The following is a 22666-nucleotide window of genomic DNA, read 5'->3' as shown; positions in this document are numbered from 1 at the left end:
TATCAAGATTAAAAACCCTCACGAATATGCCATGCGTAGGTTCTACTCGGATGAGAAAAACTTTAACCAACACTAAAATTCTAACTGATGGTTATATGCAGATCTTTCTGGTGTTCCCAAAACGATGCACACTAAGTTTCCAACAACTGTTACAGTTTCAGGAGTGGTTTTAGTCATGCCATTCATATCTTTCAACAGGATCTTAAAATTACTGCTGCTTGATACGTTGAATTGTGTGAGACAGTTGTAAAGCCTTGGATGATTGACCTTTGCAGTGGAAAGCCGTACGTGTTTCAGCAAGACTAAACAACCTCTCACGAAGCCTAGGTAGCCTCTGAATGGATGTCATACAGTCTTTACAGTGTCGTAACATCAAACTTGTGGCCTCCAGACTCACCAGATTTAAATCCCATGGACTACTACATTTGGAGATTTATTGAAAGGGAGGCTAAGTGACATTCTCACAACATCGTAGCTCTACTGAAGGTTACTATTGTCCGAAATGAACAAGAACTATATAGTACTGGCAGGTCAACGATTCCGATCTCGCATTGAAAGAGTCATGGAAGCTGAGGGCAGATTCTTCGAATTATTTCATAAGTTTAGGAAGAACATGTGCACAAAATCAGAAGTCGTTTGGCTTTTACTAGATAAGAGTAATTTTATTAAATAACTAAATATGTCTTCAAATACCTCTCGCTACCTGAGTACTCGCATACAGAAACACCACACGCATGCACACATACAAAGTCACACACACAGACATATGCACATGATGTATATATATATATATATATATATATAATATAATATATATATATATATATATATATATATATATATTTATATATATATATATGTATTATGTGTGTATGCTCGCGTGCGCATGCACACAGTTGTAGGTATGGCTTTATGGTTAAAAGGCGGCTCGTTTTGCTACTAAATGACTTCCATTGGCGCCAACATCATTAAAGAAGGAAAAATCACATGGATTCTTAAAGGACAACAGGAAATCTACTACAAGGTTCGCTCCCCACACAATGAACCCCATTTTCTACAGCTATACTTTGTCGATGACTTAAAGAGACAAGGCTTATAACAGAAACATCATCTTCCCAGACAGAAAGTTTGAATCTATTGTTATTCTTCAAGATATGGTCCATGCAAATAACAGATATATCAGAATTTTCAAGCACCTACTTTGGAGTTTCAAATTGTCCTCGATGAGCACAAGAGGGCTCCCAAGAAAGCATGCATGTTGTCTCAATGCATCTGAAGGCTATAAGTCTGCTGCTATTATGAGTGGAGAGCTCGATTGCAAAAACAGATGTCACACTCGTGGTACTCCGTCGGTTATGACGATGGTTCCAGTTAACGCGAATAACGGAATAGCCAGCTCGAGAAATTAACGTGTAAGTGGCTGAGCATTTCACAGACACGTGTACCCTTAACATAGTTCTCGGGGAGATTCAGCGTGACACAGTGTGTGACAAGGCTGGTCCTTTGAAATACAGGTACAACAGAAACAAAGAGTGAGAGAAAATTGTGGTGAAAGAGTACAGCAGGGTTGGCCCTCCACCATGCCTGAGCCTCGTGGAGTTTTAGGTGTTTTCGCTCAATAAACACTCACAAAACCCGATCTGGGAATCGAAACTGCGCTCCCACTACCGCGAGTCCTCTACCCTAACCACTGGACCATTGCGCTTCCACTGATGAACAAGGCTAGCACTATCAAAACAACAAATGTGACATGCATCATCATCATCATCATCAACAACAACAACAGCAACAAGGTGGCATGCTGGTAGAATCATTAACATGCTGGACTAAATGCTAACCAGTATTTCATCTGAATTTACGTTCTGGGTTCAAATCCCATTGAAGTTCACTTTGTCTTTCATTCTTTCAGTATTGATAAAATAAATGCTGGTCAAGTACTGGGGTCAATGTAATTGTCTACCTTCTCCTTGGAAATTTCTACCCTAAACAAAATATGTGTTTTTGGGTCTACATTAGCAGATGAAGAAAAAAAAATAATAATAATAAAGGAATTTACGAAATATCAAATCCGAAATTACTATTAAATTTGAGTTCATGACTTTTTTTTAAAATTCTAATTTATTCAAAAAGTTATTTTATTTTTAGATTATAGGAACATAAAACATTGAAGAGAGAAAGCAATGACTACCAACAACGATAATGGAGATGATGAAAAGGAAGCTATTGATGATGAAAAGAAGAGAAATGTAAGTACAAAATGTGTACATCTATTGTCATAGTTGTTGTTTAGCAACAGGTTAGCTCCAATCAAGCAAACTTATGGCCAAAAATCATTTCAGCCATAATTTTTTCATGTTTTTCTCAGACATAATTTCTCTAGGATTATAATATCTATATATTCTCCCATTCTTTTTCTAAACATGAATGGCTGTGATTTTATAAAGATTTGACTGATCCTTTATTTAATGGATCAACTACCATCATTATAACAATAATAAGTATCAATATTGCTAAGACAGCAAGCTGGCAGAATTGTTAGCATGCTGAGTGGAATACTTAGTGGTATATATTCCCTCTGTACGTTCCGAGTTCAAATTCTGCTGAAGCTGACTTTGTCTTTCATCCTCTTCGGGTCAATAAGATAAATACCAGCTGACTGACTTTCACTTAGCCCAAAATTCTTGACCTTGAACCAAAAATTAAGATCAATGTTTTTGATTACAGTAAGGTAGCGAGCTGGCAGAATCATTAGCATACTGGGTTAAATGCTTAGCAGAAATTCATCTTTATGATCTGAGTTCAAATTCCATCAAGGTTGACTTTGCTTTTACCCTTTTGGGGGTCAGTAAAAAAATAGGGTCGATGTAATTGATTTAGCCCTGCCCTGAAAATTAGTGGCGTTGTGCCAAAATTGAAATCAATATTTTCAATTACTGTGAGGTGGGGAATGGTATATCACTGATATTTTGATGTAAAACCCTTCAACTGTTTGCTTGTATAGTATTAAAATAAAAGATTTAAATGACTATCTAGATACATATTCACTTCAAGAATAAATGAAGGCCATTTTCAATCCAGACGAAATGCATGGCACCTTGAGTAACATTTTTCTACTATAGCTGTCAGCGAACAAAATTGGGAATCGGTAGATGGAAACTGAAAGAATTCTATTATATATATACACACATGCATACATGCATGTGTGTGTGTGTGTGTGTGTGTGTGTGTTAGCGTGTGTATGCATGTGTGTAGTTGTATCTTCTTGTCTTGATGTCATAGAATAATTATAGATGTGTATCATTGTTATATAAGTAGGAATCACTCATCTCTAGGTTCATGTGAAAATATGTTTGGTCTTGGAGAAATAATGTCTTGCATCATACTATGGAAAATTTGCATTGAAGAATTCTGTCTGACACATAGAGTGGTTGATGTTAGAAATGGAATCCAGCAGTAGAAAGCAAGCCAAAACAGACAGGTGTCTTGCATAACTCTGGCTTACTAGTGTGTGTGTATGTATACACACACACACATACATGCACACGCACACACACACACACATATAATGCATGTATATAAATTAGAAAAGAACCACCATGAAGCAATTCAACAATGATATACTTAAATCATACCATATAGAAAAAAATTAAAGATACTATAAAACATTTACCTAAAACTAAATAAAGTACTAAATAATAAATAAATAGTATAAGATATTTTGTTATAAGATAGTATACATACATTTATTTATTTTTAAATTTTTATCTTAGACCTGATGAGTGACTATATTTAAATTGAATTGATTTTATTGTTATGAATTTGAAAATATAGCCACGAAATACGTGTAGTCTATTTACTAATTATATACAATTTGTTTATTATTTAGTACTTTATTTTGTTTTAGGTAAATGTTTTATCGTATCTTTAATTTTTTTCTATATGGCATGATTTAAGTATATCATTGTTCAATTACTTCATGGTGGTTCTTCTCTAATTTATATACATGTATTATATATTGTGAAATTTTGATTTAGTATTACTAAACTGAATTTTTCCCTGTAAGATTGGAATCATATTTCCTAATATTAAATATATATATATATATATATATATATATATATATATATATATATATACACATACACATATATGTGTGTATACATAGTTACATACATATCTTTATATGTATGTATGTAAATATATGTGTTGGTATATATATGATATGTACACACACACACACACACACATATATATTTCTGGTAAGACAGCTGCAGGAGAAATACATAGCCAAAGTTAAACCTCTGTGTTTCGCCTTTGTTGACTTGGAGAAATCCTTTGACAGGGTACCCTGATCCCTTATCTGGTGGTCAATAAAGAAACTAGGCATAGATGAATGGTTAGTGAAAGCTGTGCAAACCATGTACAGGGATGCTGCCAGTAAGGTAAGAGTTGGCAATGAATTCAGGTTACAAGTAGGGGTTCATCAAGGATTGGTGCTCAACCCTGTCTTGTTCATTATTGTCCTCCAGGTAATAACAGAGGAATTTAAGACATACTGTTCCTGGGAACTCCTCTTATAGCTGAATCACTACCAGAACTAGAAGTTCCTGATATGGAAACAAGATCTAGAATTGAATAACCTTAGAATTAATCTTGCAAAAAACAAAGACTTAGTAAGTAGGAAGGCAGACAAATCACAGATCCCTTCAGGTAGATGGCCCAACTCAACCTGTAGAAAAGGCGTAGGTAGAAACTCCATAAGCTACACCCAGTGTAAGCTTGGGACACATAAGAGGTACAGCAATATCAAAGGAAGGTTAACAGGGAAACTAGCTTTTGTATGTGGAAGATGCACAGGTATAATAAATGTTGGATATGTGCAGAAAGTAGACCCCCTTAACTGCCAGGTGGGCAAACTAGAGGTAGTAGATAGCTTCCGTTATCTAGGTGACCAATCAGATATGTACATTAGCAAGTGCAAAGATCGTTTGAGGATTGTTAGCTAAACGGGTGGTAAAATGCCTATTTAGTTGTTACAGGCTACAGAAGCATTATTCTTGTGTTTGCAATTGAGCTTGCAGTTATTTTGCAAAACTTCGTTTTCCTAGCCATGCGATAAAGGAAATGTTGGGAATGTGGGAGAAACTTTCAGACTTTATTCAAAAGAAACACCCAGAAAAAAGTTGCAACTGGGTGTGCAATGGCACTATTTAATGACACTTGCCTGACTCATGTCAGAAACACTCTGAGAGTGAGGATGAAACAGTCCTTATCGAAAAAGTTTTTATCGAAAACTCCTGCAGATAGAAGTGAGGAAGTCATAGTGAAAAGGGCAAAAATTGGCCAATAAGATTTAGTTATTCAGTTCAGTCTGAAGCAAACTGGTTAGCCAATAGTCTAGCTGTAGCTAGCAGGGTGGAAGCATTAGCTAAGAGAAGTGCCTTTATCATCATCAAAGACCATAAACCAAACTTTGCCTCTAATTCTAAATGCCACCTGATTAATCCTGCTAAATTGGAAATTGGTCTGACAAGCAAGTATATACTGAAAAAGATCAATGACAACTTAAAGAAAGCATTCAATCTCTCCTTATAGTGTAGCACCAATGAAGTCATTTCATGATTTAAAACCCACCAGGATAAAGGTAGGGCAAAGTTCACCCAGTTTGATATAGTGGACTTTTATCCATCTATACCAGAAGGGTTACTAGCTAAGGTGCTCATGTCCTCTTGGAATCTTGCTGATGCTAGAAAAACACTGCTGTTCAACAAAGATTTGATGTGGGTCAAACAAACCAACCTAGTAAGCTTCTTTGAAGTGGTGATGGCAGCCTTTGACAGGGCGGATACCTGAAATTTCATAAGACTGTACATAGTGGCCACCTTAACGAAGGGGTTCCTATCAACCCTTTTGGGCTATACAGACGACATTCTAGCCATATCTAGCAGTGCTAATGGGCATACCTTATATAGGCTTAAGAAGGATCTAGTTTGCACTTTTAGCTCTTTTGGACTCAACATTACAATTGAAACCAATTTTACCATTTTTAGATGTTATGTTGGATCTAGATACCAGTTAATACAGGCTCTACCCTGAACCAAACAAAAGGCTGTCATGCATTAACATGCTCTTCTGCCAAACACCTATCTTGTTTAAGAATCCAGAGAAGAGTATCAGTAAGATTTTGAACCAGTCCTTCAATAAAGAAGTTCTTGATGCTGCAGCCCCCTATTACAATAAAGCTTTGGCATGTAGTGGTTTTAAGGACCACATCTAAAACCCATGAAAAGAAGTGCTATTGTAAAGTCGGTTGATTTACCCACCACCATTCTTACTCAACATCAAAACTTGTGTGGAAAGGATTTTCGTTAGTTTAGGGGACAAACATTTCATGTAGTCACATAGCTATAGGAATTTATTTAATAGACACAACTCTTTCAGTTATGTATCTAGTATTAAGAAATATTAGCAAGCACCCCTAAACCATGCACAGAAGAGGCAGGATGCTCATGCAGGGTTAGCAGTAAGTGTCCAGTAGGTGGTTGATGTAATTCTGAAAGTGTAGTGTATGAAACTGGAGTGGTGACCAGCACTAGTTACTGTGACATTGTACCTCTGGTGGTAACAATAAGATAGTTCATTCTTCCTGTATAAAGAGGTGAGCTGGCAGAATCATTAGCACACTGGGTGAAATGCTTAGCGGTATTTCGTTTGCTGTTATGTTCTGAGTTCAAATTCCGCCAAGGTCGACTTTGCCTTTCATCCTTTCAGGGTCGATAAATTAAGTACCAGTTACGCACTGGGGTCGATGTAATCGACTTAATCCATTTGTGTGTCCTTGTTTGTCCCCTCTATGTTTATCCCCTTGTGGGCAATAAAGAAATAAGTTCATTCTTCCCATTGATGCTCTGCAAGAAACTACACATATTCCATTAACCTACAGTGTTACTGCATTAATGTCAAAAGTTGGAAGTTTTAACTTCATCATTCGCTCTAATATTTACTATTGTTTCTTTTATTTTGCAGAATGCAATGAAGCAATGGGTGAGACATTACATAAAATTGAGGTAATGCAACAGATATGTTCTTAAATTTGATGACATATGTAGATCATTTCCAAACAGCACATTTCACTTAAGATTTAGGAATGATTGAAAACTTCTTACTTTGAGTTACCTGGTCCTTAAAGAAATTAAAATATATGTTATTTCCTTAAATTTCACAAACAAAATTTTTTTAATAATACAATTTGTATTATTTTACTTTCAGTAAGTTGATGAACTGGAAGAATCAAAGAAAATGCTTTGTGGCATTTCTTCAGACTTTATTTTCTGACTTCAGATTCTGCTGGGGTCAACTTTGCCTTTCGTTTTTTTTGAGGTTGAGGAAATAAATACCAGTTGAATACTGGGAGCAATGTAATTGAGTATCCACTTTCCCTCAAAATTTCAGACTTTGTGCTTAAAGTAGAAAGGCTTATATCATTTTCAGTTGGAGAGGAATTGAAATCATCTGTAGACTTAAAGTTAAATTTACCTGGCATTTAGTATAGCAATGCATCATTCCTGCAAACTTGTCATTCTCAAGACAATCATAACATTAATAATGTTGACAAAACATATAGCATTTTAATGAGGAACAGATTGATATGAATTAGAATTAAGCAGAAGCAGAAACTAGTTTGTGAATTCATTGGGAAAGTCATTGTGCTTGCTACTGATAGTCATGCATGCATGCACATGCACACATGCACAGAGACACAGATACATATACATGCCTGATCACAAACACATACACTCACACACTCCTATGCACACACATGTGCATATATATATATACATCATTATCATTATTTCGTGGCCGTGTTCATACTGGTATGGTTTGGATGGTTTGATAGGATATGATGCATTGAATAACTACATCATTCATCAATGCCTACTTCAATGTCTATTTTCTACATCTGGATGTCCTTCTTATGTCAACTACTTCACAAAGTGTGCTGGATGTTTTCTCATTGCATCAGCATTAAGGAGATTGCCAAGTAGCTTACATGACTATGATATCCTTTGACTGAGAAGGCAGTGGCTTTATGCTAAAAGATGAGGGGTTACTGTGTGAGACCAGAACACAACAGGTTTCTTTCTTGCTTTCTGTAGAGGAGCTCCATGGCAACTCACATTATAGAAGGGATGATAGAAATGACTTCGGTTGAGCTGGAAAGATGCATACTTTAATCCTTTTACTGGTTTCAACCATTGAGCCACTGTCATGATTTGGCACCACCTTAAAGGTTTTAATCAAGCAATTCAAGCACAATTCATATTTCAATCTGATATTTAGTTGTTGAACCTCTTTGTGTATGTGAGTGTAATGTGTGTGTGTGTGTGTGTGTGTGTGTGTGTGTAGTTGAAATTTACAGAAAAAAAGATGAAGACAGGTGTATGAACAACAAGCAGGTGTATTAGTTTGATGCTTGGGAAAGTGAGAAAGCCTTTTACGTTTCTAGCCTATGCTCTTCAACAGAAAGGAACACAAGGAAATAAACAGAGAAAGAATAAAAAAAAAACTAGTGGATTTAGTAGTCAATCATATATATATATATATATATATATATATGTGTGTGTGTGTGTCTGTGTGTGTGTGTGTGTGCATATATATATATATATATATATAAATATATATATATATATATATATATATAAATATATATATATATATCGCCATGTTGATTCGTTAGCTACTGCACGCATTTTTTTTCTCTCCTCTTTCTGTGTTTTTCTCTCTCTGTGGCGTAGGCTCGAAACGTTAAAGACTTGTTTTATTTATATTTCCTGAGCGCCATACTAATACAATTGTTCGTTTGTTTTCCACCTGCCTTCGTCTTTTGTTTATTTTCATAAAGCTTCCCGTTATATATATATATATATATATATACATATGTATATACATAAATACACATTACTGAGGAGAGGACAGTTTAGGTTGGTTGCCACTTTGTTTGAGTGGTTGACACACAGATAACCAAAAGACTGTTCTATAGTGAATTGGCAGAATGCAAGTACAAACAAGGTGGGCAGAAAAAGTGCTTTAAAGATACTCTGAAAGCTTCACTAAAGTGCTTTCAGACCAGCCCTAACACCTGGCAAATGCAAGCACAGGACCACCCTGCCTGGCATAGGTAGCGACACCAACAGAAGTGCCATTTCCTATAAACAAAATAGGATCAGAGGAATGTAAAGAAAATGTGAGCAGTACAAGTCCAGAGCTAACTCTTTGCCTTCATTCTTAGCAGACCACCAGTGCCTGACCTGCAGCAGAACCTTCCGAGCATGTCAGATGCATTGTGACCCAGATGAACTTTATTCTTATTATGAGCTGGTAGAATTGTTAGCACACCAGGCAAGATGCTTAGTGACATTTTGTCCATCTTTATTTCCTGAGTTCAAATTCTGTTGAGGTCTCTTTTGCCTTTCTTCTTTTTGGAGTTGATATGGTGTACTGGAGTTGAGGTAATTGACACACACCCTCCTCCAAATTTCAGGCCTTGTGCTTATAGTAGAAAGGATTATTATTATTATTGTCGTTGTTGTTGTTATTATTATTATTATTATTATTACTGAGTGAGAGAGCAGTGCATGCCATCAAAGTGACACTGAGATGCATATATATGAAATCCAATATGACTACCTATCTATTATTATTATTATTATTGTGAAGGCGCATGGCTCAGTGGTTAAGGCTTTGAGATTATGATCGTGAGGTTGTGAGTTCAATTCCTGGACCAGGCTGCATGTTATGTTCTTGAGCAAGACACTTTATTTCACGTTGCTCCAGTTCACTCAGCTGTAGAAATGTGCTGTGATGTCACTAGTGCCAAGCTGTATTGGCCCCTCTGCCTTTTCCTTGGATAACATTGGTGGTGTGGAGAGGGGAGGCTGGTATACATGGGTGATTGATGGTCTTCCATAAAAACACCCCTAGGTTGTGCGTTCGTTGGTGAAGCGACTTTCCGCACAGACTTGTACTCCAGAAGGGAACCTCTTAAGTGTACCCATGGTCATTTGTGACTGACAGAGTAGAGTTATTATTATTATTATTGGCACAAGCTTGGCAGTGTAATTAAGAAGATTGCATTCCAACCGCATGGTTTTGGGTTCAGTCTCACTGTATGGCACCTTGGGTAAGTGTCTTCTACTACAGCTTTGAACTGTCCAAAGCCTTGTGAGTGAACTCGAAAAAAACTCATTGTATATCTATCTATCTATCTATCTATCTTTCTATCAGTGTCTGCCTGTCTCCCTCTCTCTCTTTCTCTCTCTCTCTCTCTCTACACACACACATATAAAATAGGTGAGGACCGAAATCCTCTAAAGGGACGTCAAACATCCAAGTCCACAGGCATAGTCCGTATAAAGAATATATATGAAAATATATATTCTGTGTTTATGAAAACAGTAAATAAAGTATAAGGAAAGGAAAAATTGTAAGTGTTGACAAACTTTAATTCAATTCAAATCCAACTTGGTACAGAACCAATATACATTCTACAAATTGTGTGTGTGTATATATATATATATATATACACATATACACAAGTAATGTTTATTGCCTCTTAAAAGTGGGTGTTCTATGAGAACAGACAATATTGCTATTTTAACCCCAGGAGGAGGCCTCCTCAGGATGATTATTCAATGCACTTCACACTCAATATATATTACACATATATATGTCATGTCTTTTTGTCTTGACATCATGTAGGCGCATGACAGTCATACAGGTAGTGTCATTCATTTCCAATATTCTGCGCAAACCTGTGACCATAAGGAAAAGTTACCTTGCTTTGAAACAGGTGAGACCTGACTGTAGGAAGGGCATCAAGCATAAAAAAAGTGACCAGTAATAAAAGAAAGACACCTAGCTGTAGAAAATTTACCTCAATCATGGAAAAATGGACATTAATATGTATGTATGTATATGTGCATGTATAAAGGGTAAAGACCCTCTTCACTCATGAATGGAATAACCATGGGATGCATCTAGAAAGTTTCCATCCGAGGCATAAATCTGGGGAAAATTGTTTGTGGAAGACCATCATTCGCCCATGCATACCAGCTTCTCTTATTACACTTATTGATCATATATTAAACATTAAAATCAGAAATATTACAAAGGTTGATATAGTTGGTGTAATGAAGGACTCTAATTATTATTCTAATTATATTATGGTCTTAATCATTACCAACAATTATACTCCAATTATAATTATTATCCTGGTTGGTAATATAAGAAAGTATTTCTAAACTTGTGGAGGTACCCTAAACTCAATTACTCAAATTTATTAATAAAGTTTTTCCTTCTTTGCAAGATACCTAGAATGTCCATGCAACACAAAGAGCAATCTCTGCCCCTGTGTGTAGCATAGCATTTCTAACAATAGACCTAGAAACTGTGTAATCAGTCCTTTTATGTCTACTTGTCTTTGAGAAATTGTCTCTTTCTGACTTCTGTCTAAAATTTTTTAGCTTCATTTACTCTTTGTTAACCCTCACCTTTGACATCTGACCGAATCGTTGCATTACTCTCTCTGGAAATACACACCTCCCACATCATTTCTTTAACTTTAATTCCTTTTCCATTTTCTTGATTCCATTTCAGCAAAAACACAATCTTCCTTCTATTTTTCACTCTCAAACAAAAGATAAAGACTGAAATACTAGACTCTAGGCTCATCATAACAAATTCATTTTACAAATCTTGAATTCTATCATTTACTGATTTCAGCACGGTAAAATCAAATCTTCCAAGTGATGATCAAGCACAGGCGAGAAATAGAAATGAGCTACAAAAGTTACCAAGTATTCAAGGAAACGAAGTAATTCTTTTAAAATTGTCTGTTTTATTGATTATTCTTTAAATTTGAAGTTTGGAATTTCATTAATACTTTTGTATGACAGCAACACTATATAATCTGTAAAGCCTTGTGAGTGGATTTGGTACATGGAAACTATAAGAAGCACATTGTACATGCATGCATACATACATACATACATACATACATACATACATACATACAAGTTTTGGCTAATTAAACAGTCTGATGATGACGTAGCTGGCTGAAACTTTGCAGTTATGATCAACTGTATTCTTATTTAAGAATAATATGCATACATACAGATATACATGCATACATCTCTCTCTCTCTCTCTCTCTCTCTCTCTCTGGGTAGGTAAGGTAATCGAGGTAGTCAGAGTAAGTGACAGAGTAATTAAAATTAGATTAGTCCTTCACCATAGGACAGCTACCATCATCTCGGCATATGCCCCTCAACCAGGGCTACCGGAAGGACAAAAAGACCAATTCTATGACACCCTATTGCGGACTACCTCGTTGACAAATGACAGTGACCTTCTCTTCGTGGCAGGTGATTTCAATGGACATGTTGGACGGCATGTCGGGGGCTTCCATGGCGTCCATGGAGGCTACGGTTTTGGCTCTCGTAATGAGGAGGGAACCAGGCTGCTGGAGTTCTGCGATGCAAATGACCTTATGGTCTGCAATACCAACTTCAGGAAACCCACCTCTCACCTAGTCACCTACCGTTCTGGCAGACACACCAGCCAGATTGACTACATCCTTGCCAGAAAAAGGGAAAGAGGGCTGATTATAAATGCCAAAACCTTTCCAGGCGAAGAATGTACTCCTCAACATAGATTAGTAGTTAGCGACTTTAGGATCAGAGCTAAATGGTTGCCCAGAAGAAGACCAGCTTGGAGGAGAAGGGTCTGGAAGCTTAAAGATCCTGCAAATGGACAGAGATTTAGAGACATACTACTCGAAGCCTTTGAAGAAATAGAAGGGGATATAGCTTCACTTAATGTGGAAGACAACTGGAGATTTCTACGGGACAATCTGCTGACCAGATCTGTGGATGGAGCAAAGTACCATCTCGACCCAGAGTAACATGGTGGTGGAACACTGTGGTTGACAGGGCTATTAGACAAAAGAGACAGGCTTGAAAGGACTGGAAGAACGGTGGTAGCAGGGAATTGTATCAGACAGCCAGAAGGGAAGCTAGGAGACAGGTTTATTTAGCCAGAGGGGAAGCGGATAACAAAAAATTTGCCAATGTTCTGAGCCGTGAGGATGAAAGACTTGAGGTATTTCGTGTTGCAAGACAGTGTGTGAGAGAGAATCGTGATGTGGTAGGAGAGAAGTGTGTTCACATGGATGATGGTTCACTTGCGCTAAATGAGGATGCAAAGAGAGAGGTTTGGAGATGCCACTATGAAAGGTTGCTGAATAAAGAAAATGAATGGGATAAGAGAGTCTGCCGAATGTTGACCCAACAGAGGGACCAGCTATCGGAGTTGATAGTTCCGTGGTAGCTAAGGCAATTAGAAGCATGAAGACAGGGAAGCCCCAGGCCCATCAGGATTACTGCAGAGATGCTCAAAATATCTGGCAGTGTCGGCTATAACCTAGTCACCCGTATAGTCAACCAGGTGATACACGAAGGAGTCATACCCAATGACTGGTGTAGCAGTATACTAGTCAACTGCTACAAAGGTAAGGTGATGCCCTAGATACAAATAATTACAGAGGTATCAAGCTGTTGGATCAGGTAATGAAGGTTACGGAGAGGGTCATAGCCCAACTAATTAGAGAGAGAGTTAGTTTAGATGAGATGCAGTTTAGGTTCATGCCAGGAAAAGCACCACTGATGCTATATTCCTGGTAAGGCAGCTGCAGGAGAAATACCTAGCCAAAGATAAGCCCCTGTACCTGGCTTTCGTTGACATGGAGAAAGCCTTTGATAGGGTCCCCCGATCCCTCATCTGGTGGTCAATGAGAGGAAACTAGGGATAGATGAATGGCTGGTGAGGGCTGTGCAAGCCATGTACAGAGATGCCGCAAGTAAGGTTAGGGTTGGCAACATGTACACAGAAGAATCAAAGTAGAGGTTGGGGTCCACCAGGGTTCAGTACTCAGCCCCCTCCTATTTATCATAGTCCTCCAGGCAATTGCGGAGGAATTCAAGACAGGTTGCCCCTGGGAGCTCCTCTATGCTGATGACCTTGCTATTTGCTGAGTCACTATCAGAACTGGAGGAGAAGTTCCAGGTGTGGAAGGAGGGTTTAGAATCGAGGGGCCTTAGAGTCAACCTAGCTAAAACCAAAGTACTAATAAGTAGAAAGGTAGACAATCCACAAATGTCTTCAGGAAGATGGCCCTGCTCGATCTGTAGAAAAGGTGTAGGTAGAAACTCTATAAGATGTACCCAGTGTAAGCTATGGACACATAAGAGGTGCAGCAATGTCAAAGGTAGGCTAACTGGGAAGACAGTTTTTGTATGTGGCAGATGCTCGGGAGCATTGACCTCCGAAAATCTGCAGAAAACAACTTCCGTCACTTTCCAGGGGGAAAAACTAGAAATTGTTGATAGCTTCCGTTATCTAGGTGACCAAGTCAGTAGTAGGGGAGGGTGCGCTGAGAGTGTAACTGCTAGAATAAGAATAGCCTGGGCAAAGTTTAGGGAGCTCTTACCTCTGCTGGTGACTAAAGGCCTCTCGCTCAGAGTAAAAGACAGACTGTATGATGCATGTGTACGAACTGCCATGCTACATGGCAGTGAAACATGGGCCATGACTGCTGAGGACATGTGTAAGCTCATGAGGAATGAAGCCAGTATGCTCCGATGGATGTGTAATGTCAGTATACTTACTCGACAGAGCGTTAGTTCCTTGAGAGAAATGTTGTACCTAAGAAGCATCAGTTGTGGTGTGCAAGAGAGACGATTGCGCTGGTATGGTCATGTGGCAAGAATGGATGAAGATAGGTGTGTGAGAAAGTGCCAATCCCTAGCAGTTGAGGGAACCCATGAAAGAGGTAGACCCAGGAAAACCTGGGACGAGGTGGTGAAGCACGACCTTCAAACATTAGGTCTCACCATGGAAATGACTAGAGACCGAGACCTATGGAAGTATGCTGTGCGTGAGAAGACCCGGCAAGACTAGTGAAGTCATAACCCGTGGCCCCTACCTGGGATGTAGTCAGTCCACCTGTGCATACCTTCCTTCTTGTGACACTTGTGAAGACCTGTTGAGTCAAGTGAAAATCAAATCATCAAATCAAACCAAATCAAAATAGATGAACATCAATGGAATTTGTATCCTTGTGGTACCAGTGCCGGTGGCACATAAGAAAACCATCCGAACGTGGCCGTAGCCAGTACCGCATCAACTGGCCTCCGTGCTGTGGGCACGTAACAAACACCATCCGATCGTGGCCGTTCGCCAGCCTCGTCTGGCACCTGTGTCGGTGGCACATAAAAAACAACATCCGAGCGTGGCCGTCTGCCAGCCTCGTCTGGCACCTGTGTCGGTGGCACATAAAATCACCCACTACACTCTCGGAGTGGTTGGCGTTAGGAAGGGCATCCAGCTGTAGAAACACTGCCAGATCTGACTGGACTGGTGCAGCCTTCGGGCTTGCCAGACCCCAGTTGAACCGTCCAACCTATGCTAGCATGGAAAGTGGACGTTAAACGATGATTATGATGATGATGATGATGATATATACACATGCATACATACATAAGTAAAATACATACAGAAATAAATGTGCGTGTACAAAAGAGAGAGGGAAAGAAAATCTAGAAAATAGAATCTGAAAGTTGAATGGTGATACTTCATTAACAGGGAAATAAAGAATTTAACGACTAGATGAACGTTCCTAAACTTCTTATGCAGGGAATTAAACTTTTAGCCCTTTTGTTACCAACCCAGCTGAAACTAGCTGTGACTCTGAGTACAATGTCTTGTTTTCATAAGTTTTGAATTAAAATATTCCACCAAACCTTAGTCACAATTTATGTTCCTAACACTAGCTGAATGATAACTAAGTTATTTTACTAAATTCTTGGTTATTGTCAAAGTAATTGAAAGAAACAGAGCATCTCAAAATAAATACAGTAACAAAAGGGTTAAAGAACTGAGACATTGACCTGGTTTTAATTCTCAGTTTCAATTCCTGGATTCAACGTCTGTTTGCAGAAGTTCTTATTTCTATTTCCTCAAAATTATAATATTATGTCAAGTTCAAAAACACCAGATAGTATTAAGCATAATCTCCACTGCTGCTTAAACACCTGTTTTTATACACTAAAAAATGTTGAGTAGGTTTGTTGTATTTCTAATCACCATTTATCTTGATCATGCACCATTAAATCTAGTATCTCTAATCTGAATTCACCACTTTTTCTCATGTCTCTAATTTGGCCTTACTCTGCTCTTGATACCATCATTTCTCATGTGTTACCATATGTCATGCATTAACATCACATGCACAAGTTAGCACATAAAAAAATGCATTTCATTCTTAATGTGGCTTGGATTATTTCCACTAAACAATTGCAGCTATATTCCAATTTTGTACACCCAAATATGTCTTTATCACTGAATAATTGCACTACAAAAATCACAGACTTTCTTTCTCTGATTTGAGTTACACATTTCTAAATTCCTTATTCCTTGTAACATCCAATATTATTTCATCATTTATTTTCCAGATAGGAGAAACAAATTCTAATCTTCCTCCTATACCTGATAATGCGTAAGTATATTGTCATTTCAAATGATACTTTTTGCATTAAACTAAATTTCTTATATTCTCTGTTCTTTAAAGGAACTGAAACATTCATTTCTTGCTTCAGTATTTGGACAATTTAATGCAAGTTATCTAGTAATATTGATTCAATGACAGAATAATGAAAATCAGAAGAGAGTTAAGAAGCAAAATCTGGCTGGCAGTCTATAATTTGGACAAGCTGATCAAGACTAATATAACATTAATAGCTTAAACATATAAAATTGTATCGGTGAACTAATTTAGACTTTGTGACATCCATAACTATCTTATATATTAAGATAAGTACATTGGAATTAAATTAGAGTTTAATCAGTGTTTAATCTACAAACCATTAAATGAAAATGATTTGTAGATTAAATACCGACCAAAAATAATGATAAACATTGATGTAAGTTTAACTCACTACTTTAGCAATCTCTCCCATATAAAGCCAGTTTCAATAACACTTAACAAAGAAAATTAAATTATTTGCCGCAAGCAATTTGTATAAAGTTTATTGAATTTCAGAAGAGATAGGAGGGGGGTGCTGGATTAACTTGTAGCATTTATTACTCTTCCTTCACATCTTGGTTCAACTTTCTTGAAATTAACATTATCTTTTATCTCTTCAATTCAATAAAATTGTAACCAGAAATTTGGGATTAGATTCAAACTAATATATTTGTACTTTATTTCAATCTATATTATTTGTAAATAACATATACTGCCATTTAAGCATGACATTTTATGTAGAAACCAATATTTAAATTGAATTAGTAAATAGAATATAACTACTTTTGTGCATGTATCTGTTACTATTCTTCTCTTCATATACTACTTTCATAATAAAACCATTTAATAAATATATTATACTTTCTTTTTATCCCCTCGTTTCCTTTTTTTTCTGTCACTCATATTCACACACTAAGTGCATCAGTAACAGTATTCAAACATTGATTCTACCATCAAGCATGCTTTGCAAAGTATGATTTGCATGGTTCCAGAATACACATCAATTATGTGTAGACTTCACACTGAAAACAATTACTACAATCACTCAACTCCACTATCGAATATTGTCAAGGATAGAAGCATAGCATACCCCATTCTCTGGAGAAATTGTAGTCTGGCACTCTTCCCTATTCACAGCATGATCTGAGATGGTTTCCTTTACTCAAATACCTCTCATAGTCAGGCACTCTCCCCAATTCACAGCATGATCTAAGATGGTTTCCTTTGCTCAAATACCTCATAGTCTGGCACTCTCCCCTATTCACAGCGTGACCTAAGATGGTTTCCTTTGCTCAAATACCTCTCATAGTCTGGCACTCTCCCCTATTCACAGCACGATCTGAGATGGTTTCCTTTGCTCAAATACCTCTCATAGTCTGGCACTCTCCCCTATTCACAGCATGATCTGAGATGGTTTCCTTTGCTCAAATATCTCTCATAGTCTGGCACTCTCCCCAATTCACAGCATGATCTAAGATGGTTTCCTTTGCTCAAATACCTCTCTTAGTCTGGCACTCTCCCCTATTCACAGTATGATCTAAGATGGTTTCCTTTGCTCAAATACCTCTCATAGTCTGGCACTCTCCCCTATTCACAGCACGATCTGAGATGGTTTCCTTTGCTCAAATACCTCTCATAGTCTGGCACTCTCCCCTATTCACAGCACGATCTGAGATGGTTTCCTTTGCTCAAATACCTCTCATAGTCTGGCACTCTCCCCTATTCACAGCATGATCTGAGATGGTTTCCTTTGCTCAAATATCTCTCATAGTCTGGCACTCTCCCCGATTCACAGCATGATCATAGTGTCCGTGTGCATTGGCTTTCATCTATACTTCAGCATTCATTCAAACAACTCATCTAATCAGGCTCAGAGAATTTTAGCTTCTTTCCTTGTTTCCACAATGACAATGATGTCATCTATGAAAGTGTTTATGGGAGTGAAAACACTTCTTGTCATCTGACCATCGTTATTTATACACCGTTTCTTGCATCTCCTAATGCTGCATTCATAACCAAAAATTCTACATCTCATAATTCCTATCATGATGGCTAGTCCCAATGGGGACAAATTGCATGAAACCTGAGCCAAAGTATTTTATTTAAAACTCTTCACAAAGTCAGAGATTGAATCCTATTGGTAAGTGACTTCATGCCAGTCAATTGAGTAATTTTTTTTTTTTTGGATATAGTCTTATGATATCTATATGTGTAACAGAAGCACCATCCCAGTTGTTTAATCACTATTCCATGGTGTACCCCATTTTCTTCAATTACTTCTGATGGCAAAGTATTTTTTAGTTTTTTTTTCTCAGTTTATTTAAAATTAATCATTATTTTATTCAACTAAATTAAAAGCTATTTGTCTATTTTTAGGTATGGATTTGTGTGTACCTTTATTTGTGAATATTTGTATTTTTAGATGTGGTTGTTTGTATCCCTTGCTTCTGCTATTTACTATTTTCCACTTTCCCTACCATGTCATTACCTGAACTATTCACCTTCTTTCTATTTGTCTGTAAAGTGATTGTCAGAGCAGTACATCAGTTTTCTCTACCGATGCATTTGGTGATGTAAAGTTTGTAGGATATGGGCAGAAAATTGCAAAGGTAATTATTTTTGATACTTATTTTATTGATAATTTCTGTTTGCATAAATTGTATTTCAATGTGTAGTTTGTAATTTCATCAGTGACTTTGTATAACATATATGACTTTGTATAACATATATTATGTTTATGTTTAGGCTTAGATATTTTTTCCATACTGGGACAACTGGGTTGTACTTTCTACAGTATACAGAGACAACTATTATATTTCATGCGAGAACAGAATACAAGTTTTCATATTGAAAAGAGAAAAAAAGCTATTATTTTTCATAAAACTTATTCTCAATTTGAATTACTTGTATTACAAATTTTGAGATGCAGAATATCACTAATTACCCTAAATTCTATTTGAGGTTGAGTTAATGAAAATTTTTTAATGAATAGACCCAACTGCTATTTATCACATTGATAGAGTCAGTTACTATTTTCTTTATTGGTTTAGTAAGCTATTATTTTTCATTGATAAAGAGGTGGTCCCTTTCTTTTGAATTGGTTGCTCAGGTAGCTGTGTGGTAAGTAGCTTGCTTACCAAACACATGGTTCTAGTTTCAGTTCCACTGTATGGCACCTTGGGCAAGCATTTTTTACTATAGCCTCAGGCTGACCAAAGCCTTGTGAGTGAATTTGGTAGACGAAAACTGAAAGAAGCCTGTCTTATGTATGTGTGTATATATATGTGTGTGTGTGTGTGCATGTGCGTGCGTGTGTGTGTGCGTGCGTGTGCATGCGTGTGTGTGTGTTTGTGTGTCTGTGTCCCCTTCCCCCCCAATACATCACTTGCCAACTGATGCTGGTGTGTTTACGTCCCCATAACTTGGCAGTGCTCTGACATGGCTGCAGTCAAATGACTGAGACAAATAAAAAAATAAAAATAAAATTTTAAATACCATTTTTATTATTGGATAACAGCAGCTACTATTTGTACTGTTGAGCCAACTATTATCTTTTTTACATGTAGTTTGCTATTCATTTCATAATGGCTTTGGAAATGCTAGCTATCATCTATCAGATTGCTGGAACTAATTACTATTTCTATATTGACAGAGCCAGCTACAATTTTTCATATTAGTAATTTACTATAAAAAACTTAATCATATTATTAATATGGTCATGATATTGTAATATTAATCGACATAACTGAATAGTTATGAAGCTTTCCATTGCAGAGCACCTTGAGAAAGTTTCTTCTATAACCCCAGGTTAACCAAAGCCTTATGAATGGATTTGGTAAGCAAAAACTGAAGGATACTTGTTGTATATACCCCCACCCTGCACAACCCATATAAGCAACTCCAAGAACAAAAAAAAACAGGAAAAAAAACCCAACAAACGTCAATTGGATGTCCACAGGGAATATATTAGAGTGAGGCTCAATGAAAGTTTTAGATGGAAAAGTAGGAGTGATATTTTGAGTATGGCTCTTTGTTGGAAAGAGGGAAAAATGACCAGAGAGGAGAAAAAGGAGGAAGGAGCAGAAAGTCTGAAAAAAGCATGTATGTTGTTACTTGGCCAAAAAATAACTGATGGAAAAGGGAGAGTGAAAGAAAATGTGGTTTTTGAAAGTGGAAGAGTGCCAAAATGGCCAGTGTGTGTGTGTGTGTATGTGATAGTTATGTAAGTGGAGTGTATATATGTATATATGTTTTTGTGTGTATGTTTATGTGTGTGTCTGTTTGTGTGTTTGTGTGAGTGTGTGGAATGTATATATGTATATGTTTTTGTGTGTATATGTTTGTGTGTGTGTTTGTATGTGTGTCTGTGTGTGTATGTATGTGATAGTTATGTGTGTGGAGTGTATATATGTATATATGTTTTTGTATGTGTGTGTGTGTGTGCATGGAGTGTATGTATATGTATATATGTTTTTGTGTATGTGTATATGTATGCGTATTTGTGTGTGTGGGATAGTTATGTGTGTGGAGTGTATATATGTATATATGTTTTTGTGTGTGTGTGTATGTATGTATATGTGTGTGTATGATAGTTATGTATGTGGAGTGTATATATGTATGTGTATATCTGTGTGTGCTTATGTGTATGTGTGTGGTGTGTGTGTGTGTGTGTGTGTGTGTGTGTGTGTGTGTGTGTGTGTGTGTGGTGTGTGTGTGTGTGCAGGCTGGGAGCAGGGAGTACTACTGCATGGGTTGGTAGTATGTGTATGTGTTTGTGTCAACTGGAGTGTGTGTGAGAGAGTGGATCTGGCAGGTTAGCAGTTGAGTGTACGATAGCAGGATATGGGTTGAGAGGCTGGGTGACATGCATATGTGAGAGAACGTGTGTCACTGTGTGTGTGTGCATGCGCATGTGTTTGTGTTGTACATCTGAGCATGTGTGGGTGCGTATGAATGTCTACGCATGGGTATGTGTGTGGAGGTGAGTGGGTTGATGGGTAGGTGTAAATTATGTATGTGAGTGTGTGGAAGTGAAGGAAAAGGAGGAGGAAGTGCCAAAGAAAGGTCAATGAGATTGGTGTGAGAGATTGGAAGTTAAAGCTGTTACAAGAAAGAGTAGCATGTTAAGTCCAAATGGTACATGGGTTTGTAATAAGATGTTCCATTGCTCCTTGTGAAGTCTGATCATGGTGGATCCATGGTGCAAGGTCTGGCCTAACACAGTGAAGTATTGGGTGAAGAGATTAGTCAAACAGAAATGGTGGGCAACAAGAGTATTTTTCTGGAGGCAGATATCATGTAAATGTTTGGTAAATTTGTCATACAGAAATAGTCTTTGTTTTCAATCTTCCATGAAAACATGTCTGGCTGTGAGAAAATATCACCTTACTTGAAAGCAGGTGAAGGTTGGTGACAGAAAGAGCATCTTGCAGTGGAAAATATAGCTCAGCAAATTCTGTCTGACCCATGGAAACAGAAAAGTGGACATTAAAAGATGATAATGACAAAACTGCTGTTGCTGCTGCTGATAATGTAGTATCATATGTTCTTTCTATCGTTGTTTTCTATTTATTAATTCATCATCATCATCATTTAGTGTCCACCTTCCATGCTGGCATGGGTTGGACAGTTAGGAGTCTGCTAGGTAGAAGACAGAAGCCTGGTGTAGTCCTCTACCTTGCTGGCTCCTGTCAAACTGTCCAACCCATGTCAACATAGACGGTAGACCTTAAATGATAATGACGACGGTGATGATATATCTGTGTGTATCTTTGTGTTTATGTTTGTCCTCGACCACCGTTTGATAATAAGTCTTGGTTTGTTTATGTCCCTGACACTTGGTGGTTCAGCAAAAGAAAGTAATAGAGTAAGTACTAGATTAAAAAAGTAAGTCTTGGAGTCAATTCATTCAACTAAAACCCTTCAAGGCAGAGCTCCAGCATGGCCATAGTCTAATAATTGAAACAAGTGAAAGAATAAATGATAAAATTGAAACTCTCTGAAATTTCCTTTCCGTTGTATCAATTGT

At 37.3% G+C, this 22666-nt stretch overlaps 1 protein-coding gene across 1 annotated transcript in view; it reads left to right on the top strand.

The window, feature by feature from the left end:
• LOC115220909 (transient receptor potential cation channel subfamily M member 2-like) overlaps positions 1-22666 on the top strand; it is an 86618-nt gene that overhangs the window by 7495 nt on the left and 56457 nt on the right. Inside the window, exons 2-6 of the mRNA XM_029791108.2 lie at positions 2146-2246; positions 7027-7067; positions 11782-11872; positions 16568-16611; positions 19163-19247. Coding sequence (XP_029646968.1) covers positions 2181-2246; positions 7027-7067; positions 11782-11872; positions 16568-16611; positions 19163-19247 — 327 coding nt within the window. The 5' untranslated portion in view covers positions 2146-2180. The remainder of the gene's footprint in view (positions 1-2145; positions 2247-7026; positions 7068-11781; positions 11873-16567; positions 16612-19162; positions 19248-22666) is intronic.

Source organism: Octopus sinensis, linkage group LG17 (genome assembly GCF_006345805.1).
Source record: "Octopus sinensis linkage group LG17, ASM634580v1, whole genome shotgun sequence".
NCBI lineage: Eukaryota > Metazoa > Mollusca > Cephalopoda > Octopoda > Octopodidae > Octopus > Octopus sinensis.
The sequence above is the reverse complement of the archived record's forward strand: the minus strand, read 5'-3'. Positions and strand labels throughout refer to the sequence as shown.